This window comes from Channa argus, chromosome 19 (genome assembly GCF_033026475.1).
Source record: "Channa argus isolate prfri chromosome 19, Channa argus male v1.0, whole genome shotgun sequence".
Lineage (NCBI taxonomy): Eukaryota > Metazoa > Chordata > Actinopteri > Anabantiformes > Channidae > Channa > Channa argus.
The window spans coordinates 2,312,981-2,335,987 of record NC_090215.1 but is presented as its reverse complement, the minus strand read 5'-3'; the positions used below and the strand labels follow the sequence as shown (position 1 = coordinate 2,335,987).

The 23,007-nt window shown below is 41.8% G+C and overlaps 1 protein-coding gene across 1 annotated transcript in view; it reads right to left on the bottom strand.

Annotated features, from left to right (window-relative positions):
* Positions 1–835: 835 nt before the first annotated feature.
* The window catches only part of abca4a (ATP-binding cassette, sub-family A (ABC1), member 4a), a 31,843-nt gene continuing 9,671 nt past the window's right edge, over positions 836–23,007 (bottom strand). The window contains exons 8-49 of the mRNA XM_067485953.1: positions 22,280–22,514; positions 21,161–21,300; positions 18,949–19,065; positions 18,309–18,506; positions 16,095–16,300; positions 15,836–16,012; positions 15,411–15,633; positions 14,659–14,880; positions 14,358–14,562; positions 14,181–14,258; positions 13,884–14,063; positions 13,348–13,525; positions 13,069–13,200; positions 12,767–12,906; positions 12,119–12,256; positions 10,839–11,017; positions 10,551–10,653; positions 9,875–10,080; positions 9,517–9,571; positions 8,821–8,996; positions 8,501–8,625; positions 8,292–8,390; positions 8,014–8,203; positions 7,456–7,550; positions 6,995–7,027; positions 6,703–6,808; positions 6,516–6,590; positions 6,214–6,383; positions 5,874–6,051; positions 5,594–5,709; positions 5,064–5,211; positions 4,854–4,977; positions 4,562–4,691; positions 4,294–4,414; positions 4,141–4,203; positions 3,946–4,052; positions 3,525–3,666; positions 3,190–3,324; positions 2,977–3,080; positions 2,379–2,471; positions 2,005–2,254; positions 836–1,693 (exon numbers count right to left, since the gene is read on the bottom strand). Of these exons, the coding sequence (XP_067342054.1) occupies positions 1,574–1,693; positions 2,005–2,254; positions 2,379–2,471; positions 2,977–3,080; positions 3,190–3,324; positions 3,525–3,666; positions 3,946–4,052; positions 4,141–4,203; positions 4,294–4,414; positions 4,562–4,691; positions 4,854–4,977; positions 5,064–5,211; positions 5,594–5,709; positions 5,874–6,051; positions 6,214–6,383; positions 6,516–6,590; positions 6,703–6,808; positions 6,995–7,027; positions 7,456–7,550; positions 8,014–8,203; positions 8,292–8,390; positions 8,501–8,625; positions 8,821–8,996; positions 9,517–9,571; positions 9,875–10,080; positions 10,551–10,653; positions 10,839–11,017; positions 12,119–12,256; positions 12,767–12,906; positions 13,069–13,200; positions 13,348–13,525; positions 13,884–14,063; positions 14,181–14,258; positions 14,358–14,562; positions 14,659–14,880; positions 15,411–15,633; positions 15,836–16,012; positions 16,095–16,300; positions 18,309–18,506; positions 18,949–19,065; positions 21,161–21,300; positions 22,280–22,514 (6,012 nt within the window). The 3' untranslated portion in view covers positions 836–1,573. The remainder of the gene's footprint in view (positions 1,694–2,004; positions 2,255–2,378; positions 2,472–2,976; positions 3,081–3,189; positions 3,325–3,524; positions 3,667–3,945; positions 4,053–4,140; positions 4,204–4,293; positions 4,415–4,561; positions 4,692–4,853; positions 4,978–5,063; positions 5,212–5,593; positions 5,710–5,873; positions 6,052–6,213; positions 6,384–6,515; positions 6,591–6,702; positions 6,809–6,994; positions 7,028–7,455; positions 7,551–8,013; positions 8,204–8,291; positions 8,391–8,500; positions 8,626–8,820; positions 8,997–9,516; positions 9,572–9,874; positions 10,081–10,550; positions 10,654–10,838; positions 11,018–12,118; positions 12,257–12,766; positions 12,907–13,068; positions 13,201–13,347; positions 13,526–13,883; positions 14,064–14,180; positions 14,259–14,357; positions 14,563–14,658; positions 14,881–15,410; positions 15,634–15,835; positions 16,013–16,094; positions 16,301–18,308; positions 18,507–18,948; positions 19,066–21,160; positions 21,301–22,279; positions 22,515–23,007) is intronic.

Sequence of the window (23,007 nt, the reverse complement as noted above, 5' to 3'; positions counted from 1 at the left end):
TTGGTTCTCACTAGTTTCTGAAAGACAGGTATGAGACTGATATCAGACATTGACATTGGTCAATAAAGCCAAAGCTCTTTTTCATAAATAGGGTTTAGTTGTATGTTTTTAGTTTAAGTATGATCTGTGAAGAAGTTGGCACATTTTGCACTAAACTCAGCGCCGTGTGACTTCATTGTAATAGATTTTGTAGGCCTATACCATGCACATTGTCATTTTGAACTTAATAGTTCTTAGTAGCTTTTGTCAGGATCTGGACCTCATTTCCACTTCCTGCCCAGGACTTTTATTTTGTAACCCCCGATACCTGCTTCCTGCCTCATGTTTCGTTAATCATTCTGATTGTTTTCACCTGTTCCCTGGTTCATTTATACTCAGCTCTCTGCCCCTTCCAGATCCTCGGTCTAACTCCCTGACAGTGCACCTTGCTCCCTGGTTTGCCTGACATCTGTTGTTGGATTCCTGATTCTTGTTTTTGAACTCTGTGTCCTGTTTCCTGGGCGAGGTTTGGTTTGTTCTGTTCTTTGATTCAGTTCAGCAAATTCTTGTTAACCCTTTAGCTTTTGATTATTAAACCCGTTTATTCTCTCTCACCGTCCTTGTACAAAATTGTGATAGCTTTGGTTAAACAAACTAGATTTCTCCCAGTGTAGCTTTGCTTTATCTCCATTTCTTCCAGTGTGGAGTAGTAGCCTCGCCAACACTGTCCAACCTGTTTATAATCAGAAGGTATCTCTGTATAATGCAGTATAGCACAAACCATTTCCTTTAAGTGATCACTGAATCAACACTCTAAAACAGTTTAAGAAATTGAACATAATGACTTTCATGAAGGAGGATTTATTGCAGATCAGTTCGATAAGATTTTATTAGTCCTGGCTTGGTGCGAGCTACTGTACCTAATAAAATTAATGTATAGTCCCAATATTGATTTTGAAAAACAAAACAATGAAGAAAAAATAATTCTATAGCAGCAAATGGATTTTCTAAAACTGTTAGCTACTAACACTAGCAGATGTTTCAGGCAGACTGCCACAAATGTTGGTAAAAAGCGATTCTTTAGTTAATTCTGCTTTAATAAAGTGCTTCTCTCTGTGCTGATTTTACATACCTAAACAAGGCAAAAATAAAATATTAGCTTGCTTGGCATCTGAAGCAAATTCACAGTGCTTTTTGTGCTTTCAAATAAGTTCACATCAAGCTAAATTTAAGCCAAAGTTCTGTTTCATTCAGTTTGTAAGGCCTACAAGGTGAGCAGGGAATGGAAGATGCAGTAGGCACAAAATCCTCTGCATCTTCCAAATTTACAGCCCACTAACCCTGGTAACTGGTAAAGCAAAGTAGATCACATATAGCGTTATCACAAGTCAAAAAGGCAAAAATGACTTACTATACTGCAATGTTTGTGAGAAATGCACCCAAAAGTTGGAGGATACAACCAGTGTTACCTCTGTGGCTTTTAGTGTCCCACAACTAATCGTTGGCCAGTTTCTTGTCTCAATTAGGTTCGGGTGGGACTTTGATGACATTATGGGAAATGAAATGAAAACATGTTGAGCTCGCTAAGGTGAGCTCACTTCTCCGCAGTCTTCGTAGGTTTGGTCTCAAAGTATCGCTGTGCCCCAGCTGCTTTTGGATGCAGCACAATAGCGCCGTCTTCTCTCGACTGACACTTGGCAAAATTCACAAACACCTACAGGGACACAAAAACATACACATGAACAACGTAGTAAGGTTTGTTAGTGCAGGTGCATTTCCACTGGAAAGTTCCTGGTACTTCTTCTTTCCCCCGAAACATTAAGCACACTGCCAGTATTTTAGTACCGGTAGTAGTACTTCAGAAAGTACTATTTCGTAATCAGCATTTTGGGGGAAAGAACTGAAGCCCCAGGGCTAAATTGAGGACAATCCTCCGCTGGAAACTGACATGGAGGAACTAAGTTCCTCAAAATGTTCTTTGAATGGAAAACAGGTCTGTGTTTGTGTTTCACTATACTCATTTACCTGGTCAAGAGTAGTCTGTGACACAGAGTAGTCCTCGATGTTTAGCTTGTCTTTATTAGCCAGGACCATTTGAAAGATCTTAGCCAGGGAGGAAGAGGAGATCTTGTACTGTAGAGTGTTGTGGTGTTTCTCACTCTGGATGCAGCCAGGGAAAGTGTTCTCCATGAAGGCTACAGCAGGGTTGAGATCTGGGGCACAGCTGGGCTTAGCTGCCCTGATCTTCATGGTCACCACGTAGCCGTCACCAAATCTACATAATGTTGATGAGCAATGTTATGGAATCCTAACCGAAGTTAGGATTCATTGTTTCAAAAAACATTAAAATAAAGTTCCATATATTGATCAGCAACATGGAATCAAGCCAAAAGACCAACTTGTATTTGAGATGCTGAATGGTTCCCAAACATTTGAAGGATCCGTTGACCATAATAGCTAAGCGGGTACACAGCGCCTCACATTCCTCCATGCTGTGAAGACAAAATCTTAAGAATTTAGTCTGATACGCAGAACCAAAGTTGTTAAAACTTTAAACTGCACAAACAAAATTGCAATTTCATTCACTATAATACTAAAAGCTGTAATACTACGGAAGAGATCAAGTATCAAGGACTTCAAGTACCACATAATAGAACACTGACTGAAAATTGTAATCAGATGCAATAAAATGCATGAGCAATGTTCATTTACTTGTAAAGACTCAAAATAAATCCTTATAAATGACATGAAATACATAAAATGTGGGTGATTTGATAGAAATGGTGTTGGTCCCAGGTGGTTGGTGGTCATTATTGTTGTTAAATGTAACAAGGTGTAAATATCATCAAATAAAATTCTGAACCTTCATCTGATATTCATCTTTTGATCTTAAAGCTAAATTTGTTGCTGTACAGCAAAAACAAATAAACTTCCCTTGCCGTTCCAATACTTTTGGAGAGGACGCTATACACACACACACCATATACTATTGATTACCTATGTGAGGTAAGAACAACAGCTCGTCTGTCCTGAATGACACTCATGATGGAGTTCCAGAGGAAGCGCCTGGAGAGAGGGTCCATACCTGTAGTGGGCTCATCCTAATGTTAGAAAGACACACACACACACACACACATCTATCATCTTGTCTGTGATCCCTAGTCTAAACCTCTAATCTGAACCCAGACACATCACTAGCGGTGTCCTCACCAGCAGTACCAGAGCAGGGCAACCTATCATGGAGATGGCTGTGGAGAGTTTTCTCCTGTTGCCTCCACTGTAGGTCCCAGCACTGCTTCCTGCATACTCTGACAGTCCCAGCTTATGGATGGCCCACTCTGCAACCTGAGCACATGGAGGACAATCCAGTCAAAATAAAGTAAATTCAAGCTGTGCTGCCGTAAAGCAGGAATAAAAAATGGGCAGGTTTGTAGAGTTCCAGCTACACAGGGGGGGGGGGGGCATCTTTTATCATTTCACTGAGCTGCAGATCTGCCAGGCGCACTTTGAAGTGATTTATTTCTTGGCAAAGGCACCCAGCTCACCCTGCTGATCTCACACTCAGGGACTCCACGGAGGCGGGCGTAGAGGTGGAGATGCTCCCTGCCTGTCAGCAACTCATCTATGGCATCAAACTGTGGGCAGTATCCCATGTTCTGGTGGACGTTTAGGATGTGGGTTAAAATGCTGCCAGGACGAAAACAAGGAAAAAATGAGGAGGAGCAGGACAAATTAAATGAAGTTCACCATTTAATGAATCCAAATTACACCACCTGTTTATAGGAAGCTAATCACATGGATTAAGTGAGCTATTTCTATTATGATCCTGGATCCCATCGGAGAGTCTTAGTAACTCAATTATAAATCAGCTCAGTTTATTGGGGTTTTTTTCATGGCACACAGCTGATTATCAGCCTCAGTATTGTTTTCTTCCTATTTACTCTATGATAACACTGCATTACTAACCTATAACCAGCAACTGAGGCCTCCCCTGAGGTGACATCAATGTCTCCCGTCAACATCTTAAAGGTGGTGGTCTTGCCTGCTCCATTTACCCCCAGGAGTCCAAAGCACTGCCAGGAAATAAGGGACAAAACAAACAAAAATGAACGATAGTGTGACCAGATTCACGCACTCTGTCCTGTAAATAGTTTAACAAACCTCTCCGGGTGATACTCCAACACAGATTCGGTCCACTGCGGGGACACTTGTACCGCTGTATGTCTGACAGAGCAAAATGAGAACAGAATGGACATTCAAGCCTGTATCCACTGTTAATCGCTGACCATATTTTTTACCAGAGAAGCATCTCACCTTGGACAGGTCTCTTATACGCAAAATGTCATTTGTTTTTTCACTTCTGTAGATTTGCTCTCTTTCATCAGCTACATCTACATCCTCATCCAAAATAGGAGACTTTGGGCACTTCGATGTCCTGCCAACGGACAACCAGTCAGCAAAGCAACCATTTAGCAATCTATGCAGTATGTCTTATGTTAGGCCCTGTTATCCAGAGCAAATCTGAATATCTCTGCATCACACATTTCAAAACACACATCTAGTAGTGCCCTGTTGCATTTACCAGCGATCCAGGAAGAAGCCATGTTGGAAGAGAATATTAAGAGTGAAATAGAGGAATCCTTCGAGAGTCATACAGTAAAGGTTTTTCCCAATAAAGTCCCATTCATATGGGTCTGGTCTGTAGTCCTCACCTGAAGAAACAGAAAGCATAATTTCGGAGCAGAGGACACAGAAAAGATTGTTTCAAAGAAAATGATTTTATAAATCTGCAGTTAACTTGGGTCTTGATGGTGGCAATGATCTATTCTACGTAGGTGTTGAGATGGGGGCTGACAGTTAAAGTTTGTTGTTACCAAAGCGAGCGTAGGTATCAGCCACAGCCTGGCTCATGGCCATGTCTATAAGACCCCGACCCAGACAGTAATGTGGAAAGATGAGCAGCATGGTCTTTAGAAGCTGATTGAATTTGTACAGAGCCTGAAAAAACCATCAGACACATGTGAACGATAGTTACATAGATGATGGGCTAAAGGATTTAAGACAAATGAGAACCCTGGACTCACTGTGGTTCCCTCAAAAAGGTCCAGAACAAAGGTGAGGGCCGTGCTGTTGATGCCAATGAAGAGGTTGATACATGACAGAGAGACATAGGCTGTGCTGGGGACGTTGAACATGTAGGACATGGGATACATCATAGGCGTCACAGACCACCTGGGGGACGGACATTGATTGACAATTATATATGATTTGTTCACACGTGGTCTTTGCAAACTATTTCCGGGCTCTGTCTGTTAATCTACTTGTTAACTCCACCATAGCGATTAAGGGAAGATGCTGAGCGTAAGGGAGACACATGGACTTCTGGTATTCTGTATGATTGTAAAGCTGCCTTTTTACAGAATACAAAAATACTAACCCCTATTAAAAAATAAACTATGCACACAGCAAAGTTTCAAATGACTTTTCTCTTTTTTTTTAATTTACACAGTGTCACAACTTTTCTGGAAATTGGGTTTGTACATTAATGAATGAGTTAACATGTGCTTTGTAAAAATAAAATAGACTTCCAGTGTTAGAGCATAAAAACACCTACCCATAAAGCATCAGCAGGCCAATGAGTGGTTGGAGGTTGATTGGTGAGGTGTAGCACTTCTTATCAAAAAAGATGAAAATTTCCACCACCATTGCTGCACTGATGGAGTAATTCAGCTGGAGAAAGTCCACAGTCACGTAGATTAGTTTCTCTTAAAGTTTATTTCACAAGCAAAGCCTGATATATAACTTTACCTTGCAACCACAATAATTACTTTTGCTTTGATTATTATTTCCATAGAGCATTAGTATGCTCTGATTAAGTAAGAAGGTCACTGTACCATGTCCCAGAGGAAGTTGGACGTCCAATAAACCAGTGGACTAACACCACTGACAAACTGCAGGTGTTTGGCCTGGGTGACTCTCTCCTGGATGAGATAGAGAACAAAGCTGGCTGGTACAAAGGACATGGCAAAGATGATACAGATGGCCACTACTGCATCCACTGAGGTGGTCAGACTGGAGAAAGGAGAGGAAAAACACCTGTGACCACTTTGATTTAAGAGTCAATAAGAGAACCTTTGACATAAACATTGTCCAAAGACCTGTCCGTGAGGAGGACAGTAGCAGTCACTGGGCTTGGAATGCACAAAGGGCTGGATAAGGGCTTGGGTCACTCACACAGTGAGCTCAGAGAGCTGTTCTTTAGTGAGGTTCATAGGGTGGTTGATGGCAGTGATTCCATACTCATCCAGTTTAGCTCCTTTGGGAAGGTTTGCACGGAGAATGGCATTGTTGGCCACATTCATGAACGATACCATAGCATGCCAGCCCTTATTGTTGTACCACACCTGTGGGATCACAATGAATAGACTGGGAACACAGCTCGTATATAATATCAATGGTTTATTTGTTACACTGTGGTAGACAATGAAGCAAGTAAATCTAAGCGATGCAAGCTCCATCGGGTGGGCGAGGCCTACCTTGACATTGTGTTGATTCTCCATGTACCTGAGGAAGGTCTCTATGTCTTTCAGCGTTTGTTTGGAGTATTCGCCCTACAACCAAATGTTTGCAGGCCCATTACATACGAAGTGACAATGGGGCAAAAGGGTGAAGCACAAAACAAAGGTAACAGGGCGAATATAACATGGATTTTTGAAGACAAACCCCGGTAACATTGAGCAGTCCTCCCAGCTGTGCTGCTACATCCCGGATGGTCTTTGGTTGCAGCACTATAATAGGAAGCTCTCCTCCCACTGATATTCCTCCATACCTGGACACCACAGAGAGAAGGCTGCTGATATCTGTGGCTCAAACATCCAGCTGCAGATCAGATGCTACATAATTATGGCCACTGGATGGCAGCACAGCACACACATCTGTGCAGGTAATAGATATTCCCTTATTGGAGCTAAATGTAATCTTACAGTGAAGCAGCTGAATGCAAATTTGAACTTACCTTTGTTCATTCACCCAATATTTACTCTTCAAGCTGGAATGAGATCACACACAGAGACCACGTTGTTATTCTTCTTCATACTGACAACATTTCAATTCAAAAAACTTGCAACATGTTCTATTGCATGTGAACAACATGGGAAGTTTAAACACTTCCTAAACAGAAGTAGATTACGAGCGTACTATATTTTTGCTATATGTACAGATAATCTTCATCTGTGTAATCAATGTGATAGATCTACAGTGTTGTAGATCCACAACACTGTGATGGTGACACCTACAGAGTTCTAAAGTGAATGCAGATGGTTCATGTTTTTGATGCATTTTCATTTCATTTCATTAATTATTTCAATTATTGAGGACAGTGAATATTAATGAAGAGGTGCAAATACATGATGTTATGTAAAAATGCCGGATTTAGCTAGAAACTAATTTTCATCTGCTGTGGGAAGTTTGATACACCTGGTTCTGATGAGGCTGGGGTACGTCTTCACCAGGTAGTCAGAGATGTTCCTGCCTGTTAGGTTTATGAGAACATCTCCTGTTGATTGGATCCTCTAATGCACAAAAAAGTCACAGAAAGAACACATCACACAAAAATGTGAAGTGATGCACAGCAGAACTTGAAGCTATATTGTGCAACTTTTTGAAAAAATTATAAATATGCTCCAAACATAGCTTACAGTGGAGAGTGTTGATCCAGGCTCACTGAACAGCACTGACAACAGTGCAGAAATTCATTTCACTGAGGTATTAACTTATTAAGTGGGGCGTGTCCCTCTGAAAAATCGGAATTTCACTGACTTTTGCTGTATTCGTATTTATTAAAATTTCTTAACAACAACTAACTGAAGCTCTCCAGAATGTGGTCGAGAGTAAAGGGAAAACCACAGGTGTTTCTGAGCAGGAAGAGGAATAGCTCAGCTGAACAAGGTGTATGAATTTCAAGTTCCACGCTACTGCTAGCTTCACTTACATATTGTAGCTTTAATGTGAGCATTTCTATGGTCAACCACCTACCTGTGGTGGGGGCAGGCCTCCAGCTCCCTCAGGGCACACGGGCAGCATGGTCAGTTTTTTGGCCGTGCTGCACTGACAGTCTGGAGACGGACTAAGGGAGTTCCACTCTGGACCCGCCAGCATATCTTCCAGAGCAGGGTCAACGAGGGGCATCTCCCACTCTGTGGTGATGTTGTTACAGGGGAAATCTCTACCAATGGGATAAGGTGATTCAGTGGTACATTTAAACAGCACAAAGGAGAAGCCTGGAAAAAAAGAAAACTGCAGAGATTACTCACTCCAGCGGTTCATCAGCCATGCAACGTGTCCCAAAGCCAGGTTTGTCCAGCAGGACCTCCCCAAAATAGCTCATCTGAGCATCCGCAGGACGTTCATTACTGCAGAGCACAAATGATAAAACTCTAAATGTAAATGAAGACTTTTAGACAAATTCAATTCAATCTAACCAATGAATGGCATTAGATGATCTGGGACCCTTTACACACACCTGAAGAATGTGTACTGTCGCCCATACATCCAGGGTGTGAGCATCAGACTTGGATACTCTCCAAAAGGTGGAACCATCAGAGTGAATGTCATTGCAAGAAAAACAAAACTCGCAGGCAGCACCATCTACCAGAAACAAAGACATGACTGTGATTTTAGAAGCAGACACCACTGTCCAGAGGTGGCCTGTGAGGGACAAATAGACAGGCTGCTTGGTGTTTCAGTTGTCAGACTTAGATTTTAAACTGTTTCTAATACATACTGTACATGTTACCCAGCAGATTGTATTGGATCTAAGTAATATAGTATTCTACAGGTTACCTGAGCAAAGAAGTCTTTGTAGGAGCGGGTGGTGTGATGCAACCTCTTAATGAGCAACGCGAAGAACTGTTTAATGGTCAGGTGCAGGCCTATGACTTGGTAGGATCCCCTGCCTGCAGCACCATCTTGAACATTGCATGGGCCCTGGCCATTGGTGTGCAAAGCTCCATCTGTCTCTGGAATAAAGAGTTCAAGTAACTTTCCCAGCCTGACTTTCACAGGTGACGTCAGCTAGAGGCCAGTTGATGACCATAAAGCAACGACCTATGCATTGCCAGCTTTGCTCTACTTAGATGTAGGCACAGAGTCTTTGTCCAAACTATTCATTTAATTCAGACTATTGCTTTGATTCATCCCTTGCAGAAATTACTGGGGTTTTTCTCTGCAACAGCAGCAATTATCCGGAGCTGTGCGCTGAAAGCTGCTTTCACCTTCTAGTGATTCCATATCAACTGCCACTCTGCTGAATGTGTCACGCAGTAACTAGTTCCAACAATCTCCTGCAAGGATTTTTGGACTGCAAGAGTAAGAGAGTGGGATGCAAAGGATACAGCTCACGTGATGAGAGGCAGACGGTAAAAAGAAGTCTAATGGAGACACAGCTACACATTCAGACATACAGTAAATCAATAGGAAGGAAAAAGAAGCTACAAAAATGTTTTTTGTTCTGTTTTTCTTTCCTCTTTCTTTCCTTACCTGGTATGCATTTCTTGTTGGTTGCATTCCCATCAGCAGTGACCTTTAAGAAGATCTACAAAACAATAGTCAGGACCCAAAGTTAACAGAGGTTCTTTAAAAAAAACAATCTTTATGAAACGTAAAGTAAGGCAGCGACTGAATGACAGATTGCCTCAAAAAGACATCAAAGTGCTTCTTCACAATGAAAATGAAACGAGTACTTGCGTGAATTGTTCTTACACAGGGCATCTTTGTCAGTTTGACGTATTGACTCATTTTGTTTTTACATCCTGGGACTTGTAAATATATATCGCTTTTTTTGATTTTACTGTGATTGCCTGCAACCGTGATTATTACTTATCTTAATTCCACACACCTCCTCCAGTGATGTGTCAGACACACCAAAGCTGCTAAGGCCAATGTCGACCAGGGTTTCCTCCAGTTCCCTGAACAGGCTAGCGTAGGCCCTGGGCTGGAAGTTACGGTTGGGAAGCAGAAAGGTCAGCTCCTGGCCAAAGGCCTCGATCAGACGAGCCTGCGAAACGTGATGATGGACTAGGGCTGTGATACGTTCCACGTTACCTGGAGATGAGTGGACGAAGACAACTGCGGTCACACTCTTCATTTACATTACTACTTATTATGGAATTCAGCCTGATGCCATAACGCTGTTATCTTATTGGGTAACACTTTACAAAACTGTGAGTCTTTGCTGAAGAATGAATGAGAAACAGAACCTGTAATTACTGAATCAATTGGGCCTGAATTCTAGAGTAATTCAGAATCCAGGAAACATACTAAATAATGAGAAGATAATAATAATTGATAATGCTTAATGATTTACCCATAACTATATGTAAAACTGTGTAATGACCACATCCTTAAATAACTTTCAGTTTTTCTCTTTTTGAGCAACTTCAAGTCAAGTGACACATTCAATGACATGACAAAAAGATTATGTCCTACCAATCATTTTCACTATAGATAGATTTCAAAGGTTCTGGCCACTCCACACTAATCTGTGGGATAACACGGAATTGGAACTACCTTACCATCCATCTGTCTGTCCGGAGTCCTGCTCTCTACCTGGTTCGCCTTAAACTTTGAGCACTTTGAGCAATTACAGGAGCAATCCTTTGTACAGTCGCAGTTGGCCTGGAGGACACGACGACAGCAGGAACCATAAATGGCATTTGAGTTTTTTAATTCAAATTTTATCACTCTGATGTTAAATGTATTTGGCTAGAAATGTAGCATCATTTATTTTCAATTCCCAAATCCATTTATTCAGGTCAGACCAGACCCCCACAGACATTTACTATGCTGCTTTGTTCTCTCACCTTGGGAGGGTCATTTTTTATCCTTCGTACAAGAGTGAGGTAGAAACCGGCGCCAAAGCAGTTCTTTAGGAAGATGGGGGAACCACAACAATAGAGACGGCCCTGTGAGATGATAGCCACCCGGTCGCTCAGCAGGTCGGCCTCGTCCATGTGGTGGGTGGACATGATTACTGTACGCCCTGCAGAGACGGACGAAGAGAGTTAATTACCACACGATTACTGCAAAAGTTTAGCTACCTAATGAGCTGAGGTTGAATTGGACTGACTAAACGTGTCAGGCTTTCTCATCATCTAACTTCTTTATTTCATATAATGTCATTTTGCAGTCTACACTATTTATTTTATAATGATTTTAATCTAATTATGTAATTGACTAGGCTCAAGTAAATAGTATTTGTGAGGGGAAACTTGACTTTAAAAGATATTCAACTTTGTATGAAATGGTATGTTAATGTGACAGAAACACATTTCAAAACTTGTGGATGATCAGTACAATCACGACATATGCAAGAAAGTGTGTAAAGCTTTACAGTGTAAGGGGCCAAGTGCTTTCCTCCCTTTTATCTGCATATCTGATAAAGGAGGTTCATTTCAGGACAGTGCCATGATATTAAATGTGTTGGCAAAGCTTCTTTGAAAGTGTAGCTTTGTAAACTACCACTGACTTTACACTGGAAAAAGCTGAGACACACTAAAGCTACTTAGAAAAAGTACAAAATGATCATCACATGGCAGCAGATACTAGACTGAGCCGAGTTTTTCACAGGTCATAGATAGATTTAACAAATAAAATACCCCATTATTCACGGGAAAGTATAAGAAATGTCACTTTTGGTTTAAATATACCAGGACACCTGCCCAGGTAGCTTCATTTTATAGCATGCAACAGCTTTGTACAAACAAATCACTAGCAGTAATCACTACATCTGACTGATACCTTACGTATGTATTCAAGTTTTCACTTTATAAATTCAGACTGAAAAGATAAAAACTAGAGCCAAATTTTTATTACTGGTCAACTGGCAATCCAACTTCCTGGTTGACCCATAACAGATAAACCTGTTCTTAACACACTCCGATGTCTATAGTTTCAGCTTTCAACTACACAAAAAATGACAAAACAAATAATTTAAGCATTTGAATCAATATCCAAATATAAATGTAGCTGAACTATCAGCAAGTTACATGTAGCTCACTAATCCCTTGCACACGTACATGTCGGTTGTACGCTGCATGTTAGCACTTTGTACAATCTTCATGCCAGCAGAGGTCAGTGTTACCTGTGCGATATTTCAGCAGCAGGTCCCAAATGGAGCGTCTGGAGTAAGGGTCCACACCTGAAGTGGGTTCATCCAGGATCACCACCTTAGCCCCTCCAACAAATGCCAAAGCGACTGACAGCTTCCTCTGCATGCCTCCTGCAGCAGCAAACCATGAAGTACTCTATTGGTGACTGTGAGGGCAGCTTTGAATGTTTTACTATGAGAGTCAGAACATTTCAGGAAAGTGAGGAACTGTTTGGCAAGTTTAGATTTAGGTTTAGGGGTTTGAGGTTAGAGGACGAGCTTAGGCAATAAGGCTGCATTCACACCAGAAGGTTACTGGTACTTTCTCTATTAGGTTCTGAAGTTCAAGACCCTCCTCTGGGGTAAATGTCGAAGTGTCCTTGAGCAGGACACTGAACACGGGATCTGTTTGTCGCGGCGTCTGTTAAATGACTAAATGTAAATGTAAATGGCAGCAGATATAATGTAGCTGTTAGCATCTGTGTGGTGACTGTGGACAATAGCATTAATTCAAAAAACTACTTTAACCTCGGTTAGAGTAAGGAAAGAGGGGTAACATTCTGTCAGTCGATTTCCTTAGAAAGATACATATACAAATGTGAATGTATCTGAGCATTACTCCACTTGTGCCTCCAGACAGACCTGAGAGGTTTTGGGTCAGCTCATCTCTCTTGTGAGGTAGACCCAGATCCTGCAGCATGTTCTCCACCTCTTCCATAGCCTCCGCTTTTGGACGACCTTTCAGCAGTGAGTAGAACATGATATGCTCCGCTACAGTCATACTGAGAAACAACAAGATGAAGTGTGGTATTAAGCCTGATACAACTCTAAAACTGCAAATTTTCTACACTGCCCGTCTATTAAATTCTGTAGATGCTTGAAATCTACTCATTTGTAGAAGTCTCTCTTAACGAGTTTGACTTTATTTGAGGGGAGTGACATACTGGTGAAAAATGATGTTGTGTTGGGGGCACATCCCCAGAGACAGACGGATGGTATCCATGTCTGTGCGAATGTCTTTGCCATAAATGGTGGCTGTCCCTGATGTGGGAGGAAGCATACCAATCAAGATGGACCTGGGAGAGAGACAGAGACAGGAAGAAAGATGGACAGCGATGAGATGAGAGACAGTGTTGACATTATGTTACACGTTCAACTTTCAGCACTAGTTGGGGTGACTATGCCAGTACCATCAGAACCGGTATGGTATTTGTATGACGTACATGGTGGTGGTCTTCCCAGCTCCATTGTGGCCGAGAAGGGCTGTAATCTGGCTTTCATAAAAACTGATGCTGAGGCCATCCACAGCCGGTCTGGAGGCGTTGCTGAACACTTTGACCAGGTCTTGGATACAAACACCCTTTACCAGATCTGCTGGCTCTGCCTCAAAGAAGACCTGACCTGCACACAGCAAACACGCAGGGCCTGAACATAGTTCCTGGAGGTTTGAGGTAGAAAAACTTTCAACCAAAATCCAAAAAACTGATGTCAGCATCTTCCATCTTTATCTCTTTTCAGTAAGTCACAAATGTTTCTTTTCCCACATGTGAATCAAAGAGGACACATATGAGATCAGGAGACTGGAATGTAGACAAAACCTTCTGTTACTTATTAACAGTGTGTATAACTGAGCAACTTGCAGTGTGTGTGTTCACATACTGTACGCTAGAATGTACAAACACACACAAGGGCACTGAGTTCCCACACACTGAAACTGATTGACTCACACAATAATGAGACTTATATGGAGATGTCATACCATCTTTCTCCTTGTTCTCCTCGCCTCCCATCTCAGCTCGCTGATTCTGGTGTTCACATGAGCTGGTCTTCTCCGGTGACTTCTGCTGGTTTTCCTCCTCCTCTTTCTTCTGCTGCTCCTCTTGCTTGTTGCTTGCCAAGTTATCAAAGCCTTTTTTATCTAACTCAAGGTTGTTGTTGCCTTAGAGAAAAAAAAACGGTACACAAAACAGACTTTGGGATGAGATTGGTGCAATGTGCAACGGGACACTGTATTTAGAGATAGGAATTAGACATGTTGATATTAGGATAAGCCCACTTGCAATTGGAGCCACAGTGTTGATCCAGAAATAAGGCAGGAGGGGGAAGTAAAAGGGTCTGCCAATTCCATACTTTCCTGTGAGGACAGAAAAGCCATTTGTACTGGGACTAAAAATTATTTAAAAATTCAGCAGAAGTTGTAACTGAACCCGTTGCGTCTCCCTAATGCACTGACCAGGAAAGACATTGTCCAGGTACCAGGCCAGAACCGCATACAGCACTGTGTCCAGGCCCAACATGCAGATAGAGGTGCGGAAGGAGAACTCATCCCCTTCTAAGGGACTGGTTTGAATGTTGTCCCACTGAAGACCCAGACCCTGTTCTTCATAACGAGACAGGTACTCTGTCCCAAAGCCAAACGCCACCTGGGACAACAGACTCTGAGGGAAGAGGTTTGGAGAGGTTCTGTCTGATATTGTAAAAGGGTTAAACTTTTATTATGTTTGTTGGTCCTGCTCAAGACATGTGACACCCACCACCAGGATCTTCATGTCTTTGGTTATGCGTTCTTGCCAGGCGAAGCAGAAGATGTGTGGAAGGTACAGGGTGAAGTAAATAATGCCACAGCAGGCCGCTGCCAGGTTGGCCTGGTTGAAGAACACACTGAAGAGAAAGCATTGCATGATGGTAGCCGTAGTGAAGGTGAGCAGAAAGAGGAAGAGGATGATCGGATTGCTGTAGTTGAGTACTCTCCCTCCCTGCAGGTGAAAAAAAAGAATAATGCTTTCGGTTGTATTGAACTACAGTAAATGTCGTTCAAGGAAAATTTGTGTTGTGTTTGTAAAATGTTTCTGAAGCTATTTTCCATGGCAACGTAAAAATATACAGTCAGTCTCATGTGACAATACTGATCATGTTTTTAACAAGAATCTTGGTAAAGCATGTTTCTTTACACACAGCTTCCACTAGAGGACCAAACAGCCCATCTTGCTATAGTAAGGCGATTTATTTTACAAGCTAGAAGAGTTAATAATTGTTGATCAGCTCATTCCTGCAGCCCTTGACATAATTCCCCACTGTTCTTGTTCATTAATGATTTATTAATCACTGATTCATCATCATTAATTGCTTACTTCAAGGAAAATGATCTGATAACAATTCAAGAAGAACAGGTGAAATCCCAACATTTGTATCCCGACCTTAACATGATTAGAGCCACACTGATTGATTAAAGATGCACTGTAATATTACAGCTATTTTTCTAAAAGGTTCGAAAAGGTTTCCAAACCATGATGATGATGGTGAGGAGAGCCGTGCTAGTGCCCATCATGATGAAGCTGTCAATAAACCAAGTGGACCAGATGACGCCATTGGTGACCCCCATGACCTTCAGGGTCTCCTTCAGACGAAGTTCTTTCTCCAGGACGATACTTTTGACGGTCATGGACACAGAATAGACCCAGGCCAGAACCATGAAGATGGGGAAACAGCGGTTCAATGTCAGCATGAATCTGAATGGAGGAAGGAGGAGGAGATAAGATGGAGAAGACAGAATGAATGTTGTAGAGATCAGATGTGCAATTCTCATCATTTCTCATCATTCATAAGGTTTCATCACGAAAAAAGGAGTTAATGATCAACCTTGGCAGGATTCTGGTAATGTTACATGTTGTGTGTGTTTAAATGTACTGAATTATTGTGTTTTCCACTTACAGGTCATCCACATAACAAGGGTAGGGCATCTGCTGAAGATAAACACCTAGTGGCCACTCCTTTCCTGTCTGAGTCTTAATGATCCCGTGCTCTATAATGTCCTGAAGGTAAGAAAATCCCCCCCAAACATAGCGGAGGTCATCCATAGGATCCGCTCTGGGGCCAGGGTCCCAATACCTGAACAATATATACAAATTTAGTCTCAACACCCTAAAACAATAATTGACATCATTTTGGTAGAACTGCCTTTGATTCCTACCTGTCTTTGACCTTGTTGGTGCGCTCCACTGCATCAATATCCATACGGATCTTGAACTTGACATGAGGTGGGGTACTGGTGGTCCAGGGGTACATATTCACAAAGACAAGGCCTGCCCAAAACTTGCCTTCATCCAACAGGTCCAAGGCCCGATGGGTGATAGAGTCCTCATCAGGCAGAGGCACAAACTTATCCAGGTTCACACACTGGGTCAGGAGAATAAACAGGTTTCTACATGTGAGCAGTGTGGTTTTATTTCACTGTTTTATTCTTGAATTTTTTTTAACGGAATAACAAAATGGAAACTAGTAGATTAAACAGTCCAACATTTCAGTTTTCAAACCATTTTAGACTTCTTAGCCAAAAGTGTTGCCAAGGAGCTGATTTTAAACAATAGCAAGCAGCTACGCAGTCGGTTGGCTGACATTGAGCTGGTAAAGCAGTCATCTGTGTACCACAACGTTAGTGGTTCTATTCTCAGTTTGTTCTGGCCACTAAGCAGGACATTGAGCTCTCGGGCGTCGATGGGGTGCATTCCTTACTTGTCAGTTGTTTTGAATGAAGGCACCTGCCAAATGACCAACAAAATACAAAATGCTAGAAGCTCTGGGAGTTCATACTTAGGGACAACACTCCTTTGAGCCGCATGTTAACACCCTGATCAGCCTCCTAGTAGCATTATAATATTTACTATCAGCACTAAACATAAAATATAGCAAGTGAATGTCTTTTTCATTTAAGCTATTTGGTCATAAACCTAAGTTTTGAGCAAAACAGGGTAAAAACACCTTATGTGAACGTGACTGTACTGAATTTCATGGTATTAGACTCAACAACTGTTTAAACATTTCACTCCAAGTCCCAAATATCAATCTCATATGGAGCATGATAACAAGTGATGGGATGACCAAAGTCACGAGGAGGATCGTGAATGTTAGTCCAACATTTTGACTCAATCTGTCCAGTAACTTTGATATTTTCCCGGATCAGATCATTGCATGGTTAAAAAAGTTTGAACTCAAACCCGATAAGTGTAACAGGAACTTGACGGAAATATTTAATCCTGTTCAATACACCTTTTCTTAAAAAGTGAAAAAAGGCCAAAGATGCCTCGAGTGGTGGCTCGCGTAATTATGATCCAAACTCCACGTGCACATTCGCAGTGACGGTGCGCAGTCATTATCTATTCCCCGTAAAGCATCACTAACATAGCCATTCACTGTAGGCTAATGCAAAGAGGGAGGGGCTTGATCAAAGAGGAAGCACTATTTGCCACTGAAATCCCATGCACACATGTATTGATTCAAATCCTAAAGACCATGCCCTAACTTAGCCAAGCATTCACCTATTCTCAGTGCAGCCCCACTGTGTGGTGCCATACACATGCATGCCACCAACATGCAGCCAACCAGTCATCAAGCCCACAGTCATTGTTGCCGCTGTATAAAGGACGGTGGATGGAGTGGCAGCTGTAGCTAATCGGCCTCAATCGTTCCCACTCTCCCTGTCACGCTCAAGTGCTGTAAGCTTCAAGTTGGACAAAAAACAAAGAGCACCAACCTTCCACACAGCAATGCCCCAAGGTGTCCCTCATGTCACCCCCCAGGGTGATAGGCCTCTCATCCAGATTAGCCTCCACATCCAAAAGGGTGATTTCAACTTTGTTTCAAATGCATTGGCCCACTTTAAATGTGAAGGGCCCTCACAAGAGAAGCTATGTGATGTTTTTTTGTTGTTTTAGTTTTTTTTTCTTTTTAAACCCTTCGCTCCATCAGCAACAAATAAAAGAGACTCGACAGCTAGTGTTTTGTTCGGACTCTCAACCACCTGGGTGGATTTCAGTGTGTCTGGACAGGGGAACGGGCTGCAGAGCCCAAACACAGCTCATCTAAACACTGACATGACTTCAAATGAGGAATTCTCTGGGCAACCAGGTTATTCAAGTAGCAACAAGACCTGTGCCTAAATGGATTATTCAGTGACTAACCCTAGAATTATCAGTTGAACTGAAATGTAGAAATAGACCTTCTTACTGCCACAGTCCAACAGGGGAAACTGTTACTGCTTTTGGACGGTCTGACACCATATTTTCATCTGGAAATCCTGACTAGTCAGCTTAATTTTACACAGTCCTGTGTAAATCTTCAGTCCAGTCAATTGTATTTGAGACGCTAATTTTAAAAACTCTTCAGTGTTTTAGTAATGCACTCTTACGGCCCCATATTGGTTGAGCATCTGGATGAGTCCGTCAGTGAGGTTGAAGATGTCTCTCCAGTCAAAATCCGGCATATTGTCAGGACGTTCCTCCGGTGGGCCATTCCACAGGAAGTTGAGGATGTGCTTGGAGGAGAACGGCATCTCCTCTAGACTCCTGTCAATGAAGTCCATCACCGATGGATTACGAATAGTGTCCTGGAAATAATGAAGGATGGGAATAACCTTTTCACACTTTCCATTAAGAGTGTTTTTTTTTTTAAGGACAACGTTGCTAAGACAATAGCAGGACACACAATAACATTTTATTCAAGCATGTCGAGGTGTTTTTTTACAAGAGGAACAGAAACTAAAACAGATTTAGAACATAACATGAGGTAAAGACTTTATAAACTCCTCAGAAATGATCAGGATAAAATACCAGCTGTATCATTAATCTTCTCAATTATAGGGACAATTGCTGGACACTGGATATCAGCTGAATATAAAGGTGGATCCTGATCACAGCTGCTGTGTTAGGTGCAGTGGGGCTGGTACATAATGGGGATTTAACCTCTCTTCCAATATTTGGTTGGTTGGATGTCAATTTCTACAACGGTCACATGATTTTATTTTCAGCCACACTAGGTTGTTGTCCTACCCGGATCATCTTGACTTGGACTCCGTCTTGGAAAAAAGCCCAGATCTGAGGAGCCACTTCGTCCCAGGCCTTCCCCATGGTCTTCAGTCTCTCCAGCTCCTCAAACGTTGTGTTTGCCTACAGCAAAGACAGGGATGTGTGTGTGTGTGCGTGTGTTTGTGTGTGGATGGTTGGTGTGTCAAGATTGAAAAGAAAGGAAGTGACACAAACAAAACAAATTCCCATTTCTGGATGCACAAGATTTAGAAACTTGCAAGGAACACATGCAAATGTTTTTTTCCACATGTACATAAGAAACTGAGAGGAAAACATCCAGACCACATGCGAACACAACATTCAGAAAGTCAAATAAACACACTCTCACGTCTTCCTGATCTCCGGCTACATACCATTCCCACATTAAACTCTCTGATAACAGGCTCTTGCTAAGACAACACAGCAATTCTCACACAAAGAATATTCCTGTGAGGCTGTTCACATTACCAGCAGCATGTGCGACAAATGCACTCAGTACCTAATCATCAAATATTTACAGTGCGCTTATCATAAAAACCCCCGGTTGTGTGTGGATACAGTGGTTTGTGTGGCGAGTAGCAAAAACTGGCTATTTCAGTATTAGGTCATGTGCGGTGGGGGGATAAAAGCGCTCAAGAGTACACCCAATTAAACGCCTTCCTCTTGTGTGCGTCTGATTTTGGGTGACAATGGGGACAATGGATCTGGGGTGACAATGGAGGCCGTTGGTGACAACTGGCCCCAGTTCATTCAGCCTGCCCAGTGAATCCCAGTCAGGTTCCCACAAGTGAGTGCTTCTTCATTCCCCGAGGGGGTTTAAAACAGCAGGGGGAAAAAATGAGGGTCAAGGGGTTGGGGGGGGGGGTGCAATCAGAGGGTACTGTAGCTGTCCAATATGTTTCTTGCATATTTCTTTTTTTTATGCAAGAAACATATTTCACACATATACATTCATTGTTGCAACAACGTCAGTCCAACAGTTACAGTATCTACTCTGTCATGAATGATCATGACTGCTGTCATCATTTTGGTAGTTTTGAGTCTGTTCGAGTTCATTCTACATTTGCTTATGTCTATCTTTGGACATTTGGTGTCTGGATCGTTCATTTTGTGTCTATTTATTGTCAGTTTTTGGTTATTTTATGTCGATTTTCAGACATTTTGTGATCTCTATTCCAGCTCTTTTAAGTAACTTCCGAATCTCCTGGGCCCAGTAGGCCTGTTCAGTAACCTGTCCATGTGTAGCACCATTTATATTTAGAAAAGCAGACTATCATGTGGCTACATTGGTTTTAGGGTCGGACAACAGCACAAAGAAGCATTTGCAGATGCTCAGTTTTTTAAACTGTGAGATGGGTATCGACAATTTTGACCACAGAAGAACGCAGGGATGTATTTTACAATGTTTCAGTATTTTAAAATTACCACAAAATTAACTGTAGTTTTAGTTGAGAACGTGTTTGATGCGTCCAACTCTACTGTGAAGGAATTTCAAGCTTGATGCTTTAGTGGAAACCTAAATAACATGTCCAGCAAAGCGAGCAGGAATGTCAGGATGCAGATAGACACAGAGCCCAGAGGAACAAAACAAAGATCTTGCAGAGGCCATGTTTTTGGTCCTGTAAAGTAACGGATTAACCCCTTGGTCATTAGTTTCTTGGCGCAATTAAGATCCCAATCTGAGGGTCAGAGGGAAACAAAGAGGGCATTAAAGGTCGGGGAAAGGAGGAAACAGGACGGTGCGTATCTCTTTGTGTGTGTGATCCCACGTCTTTAAAGACAGACTCTTGCTGCTTACATAACAGGGAAAAAGCCATGGCGCCACTGGACTGTGCGGTAGTCACCACAGCCATGAACCTTGCGTTCTTCCATTGTAACCAAGCCGTCCATGACTGTTGCTCCCTTGAATGGCTTTGACCAACACATATCTACATCTAGATGCAAAATGCCCAACAAGACATCGGGAAAGCTGATGCCCTTTGAGGGGAAGCTGTATTGTTCTGTGCAGTATGCTTCCCTGCTCTGAAGTTATGGATGTCATGGAGGAATGGAAAGAACCATGTGTCCATGTTTTTAAGATGCTCCTGTTTATAAATCGAACTGAAGTTTGACTTACATCATATAAAATGGTTTAAACATTTAAAACTACACCAAGAATCGGACAAAATGCGTCCGCAAAGTGGCCAGTGCTGCTTACATTCCGTATGATTCGTCTGACGGCTGGAGAGTCGGGTGCATAGAGAATATGTCCCATCAGCATGGGTTTCACAGACTTCCACACAATCCTGGTGGCAGGGTGGGACTCCAGCTCCCTCATCAGATCATTGCAAAAAGGAGCTAGAGAGAGAGAGAGTTAACAAAGGTATAAACTATGATGCTGATGCTGTTTCAAAATTAATCAAATGTTCATTTAATACTGCGCTTTCAATACCATTATCAGACAGAGCACATCAACTAGAAATTGGCAACTAATTATAGAAAAACAGCTGTGATCAGAGGAAGAAAAAGTAAGGGAAAAGTTTAAGTAATGCCTAAAAAGTACTCCACTACAAGTAGAAGCATGACTTATAAAGTTGAACTTGTGGTAAATAAAGTGTTTTAAACACTACTGAACTTGATGCACTGCATAACATGAATGCAGTCAAATCCAGATTTGTTCTACATGTGGCTCATGAATGAAGTTTCTGCAGAAATCTCAAATTTTCAGCCCTTGTTCAGTTTAATTCACATACAGACTTAAGGAGAGATGCAATTCAAATGTAAAATCCCCAAAATACATTAACATTCATTTATCTCCTTCTAATCACAAAGTCTTTAGTCACAAGCAATGAAAAACAAATGCTGGGAGGTAAACACCAGTGAAATTAAACATTTTAAAAGTAGAAAATATGTATTTTTTCGTATTGGGGCTATAAACTGAAAAGAAAATTTCACACAACTAATAAAACAATAAGAGGCAAATATCTCCAGTTTTATATTAACCACTTCCTGTAAATCCAGGTGGTTTATCCTTCCTAAAAACACCATGAATGGTTTCGTTTTAAGCCCTGTGGTAGACGGTCCAGTGTGTAGGCTGCAGCCCCCCTGCAACACTTTTATAAGAATAAGAATAAGCCCAACAGATAACAGATGGATGAATAATTTGTATAAATAATTTACATCTGCAAAGTAACTCGTAACTAAAACTGTCATACAAATATAGTAAAGTCAAATCCAAGTGAAGGTGTAAAAGTTACATATCATGGAAATACCGAGGCAAAGTACCTAAAATTGTATGTAACTACAGTATTTAAATTAAAATACTTAGTCGACTCACTGGTGTTGTTGTCGTATGTGTAGTGGCTCTTTGCCTTGCCGTGGCTGATACCCAGGAAGGCTTTGTAGTTATTGTCCTCGTACCAGTTAAAGGAGGTGACCCGGGAAGAAGCCCCCTCAGTGTAGCCACACACTAGGCTGGAGGCAGCGGCCATCACCTGCCTGGAGGATAGATTGTTCCGAAAGAGAGGAGTCATGACCTGGAGAAAATCGCTGGAGCTGTTCCTCTGGAACAACTGTGGGCAAGATAAGATAAGGCAAGGAAAACAGGACTTTGGTAAGGATGAAGAGGATGGGAACCCAACATGATAGTTTTCTTATGTTTGGCTGCTGGTTTGTTTTTTTTGGCTGTCCAGGATTTTTTTTATATCCACTGTAATTGTTACTATTAAAGGTAATGTCAAAAATGTTACAGCAGCCCCAGAACCTGCAGGTCTCTCTATGTCACTACTCCAACAGAGAAAAGAACAGCAGGCAATGAAATATATGTAAAAAGCTCAGAAAGTAGGTGAATTTACAGAGAACCTCTGCACAGAGCATAATAATCATAATCTGTCAGAAAATGTAAATATGTTATAACAGCCATGGGCCACATGTGAATTTGTGCTGTACAAATCCAGGGAATGACTCATCTGTCTCGACGATAGTCCTTCCATCGTCACGACAGAGACAAGTGTCTCGCCAACAGGATGTCAGCTCCACTAAATATACCATGGAAATATCCACAAC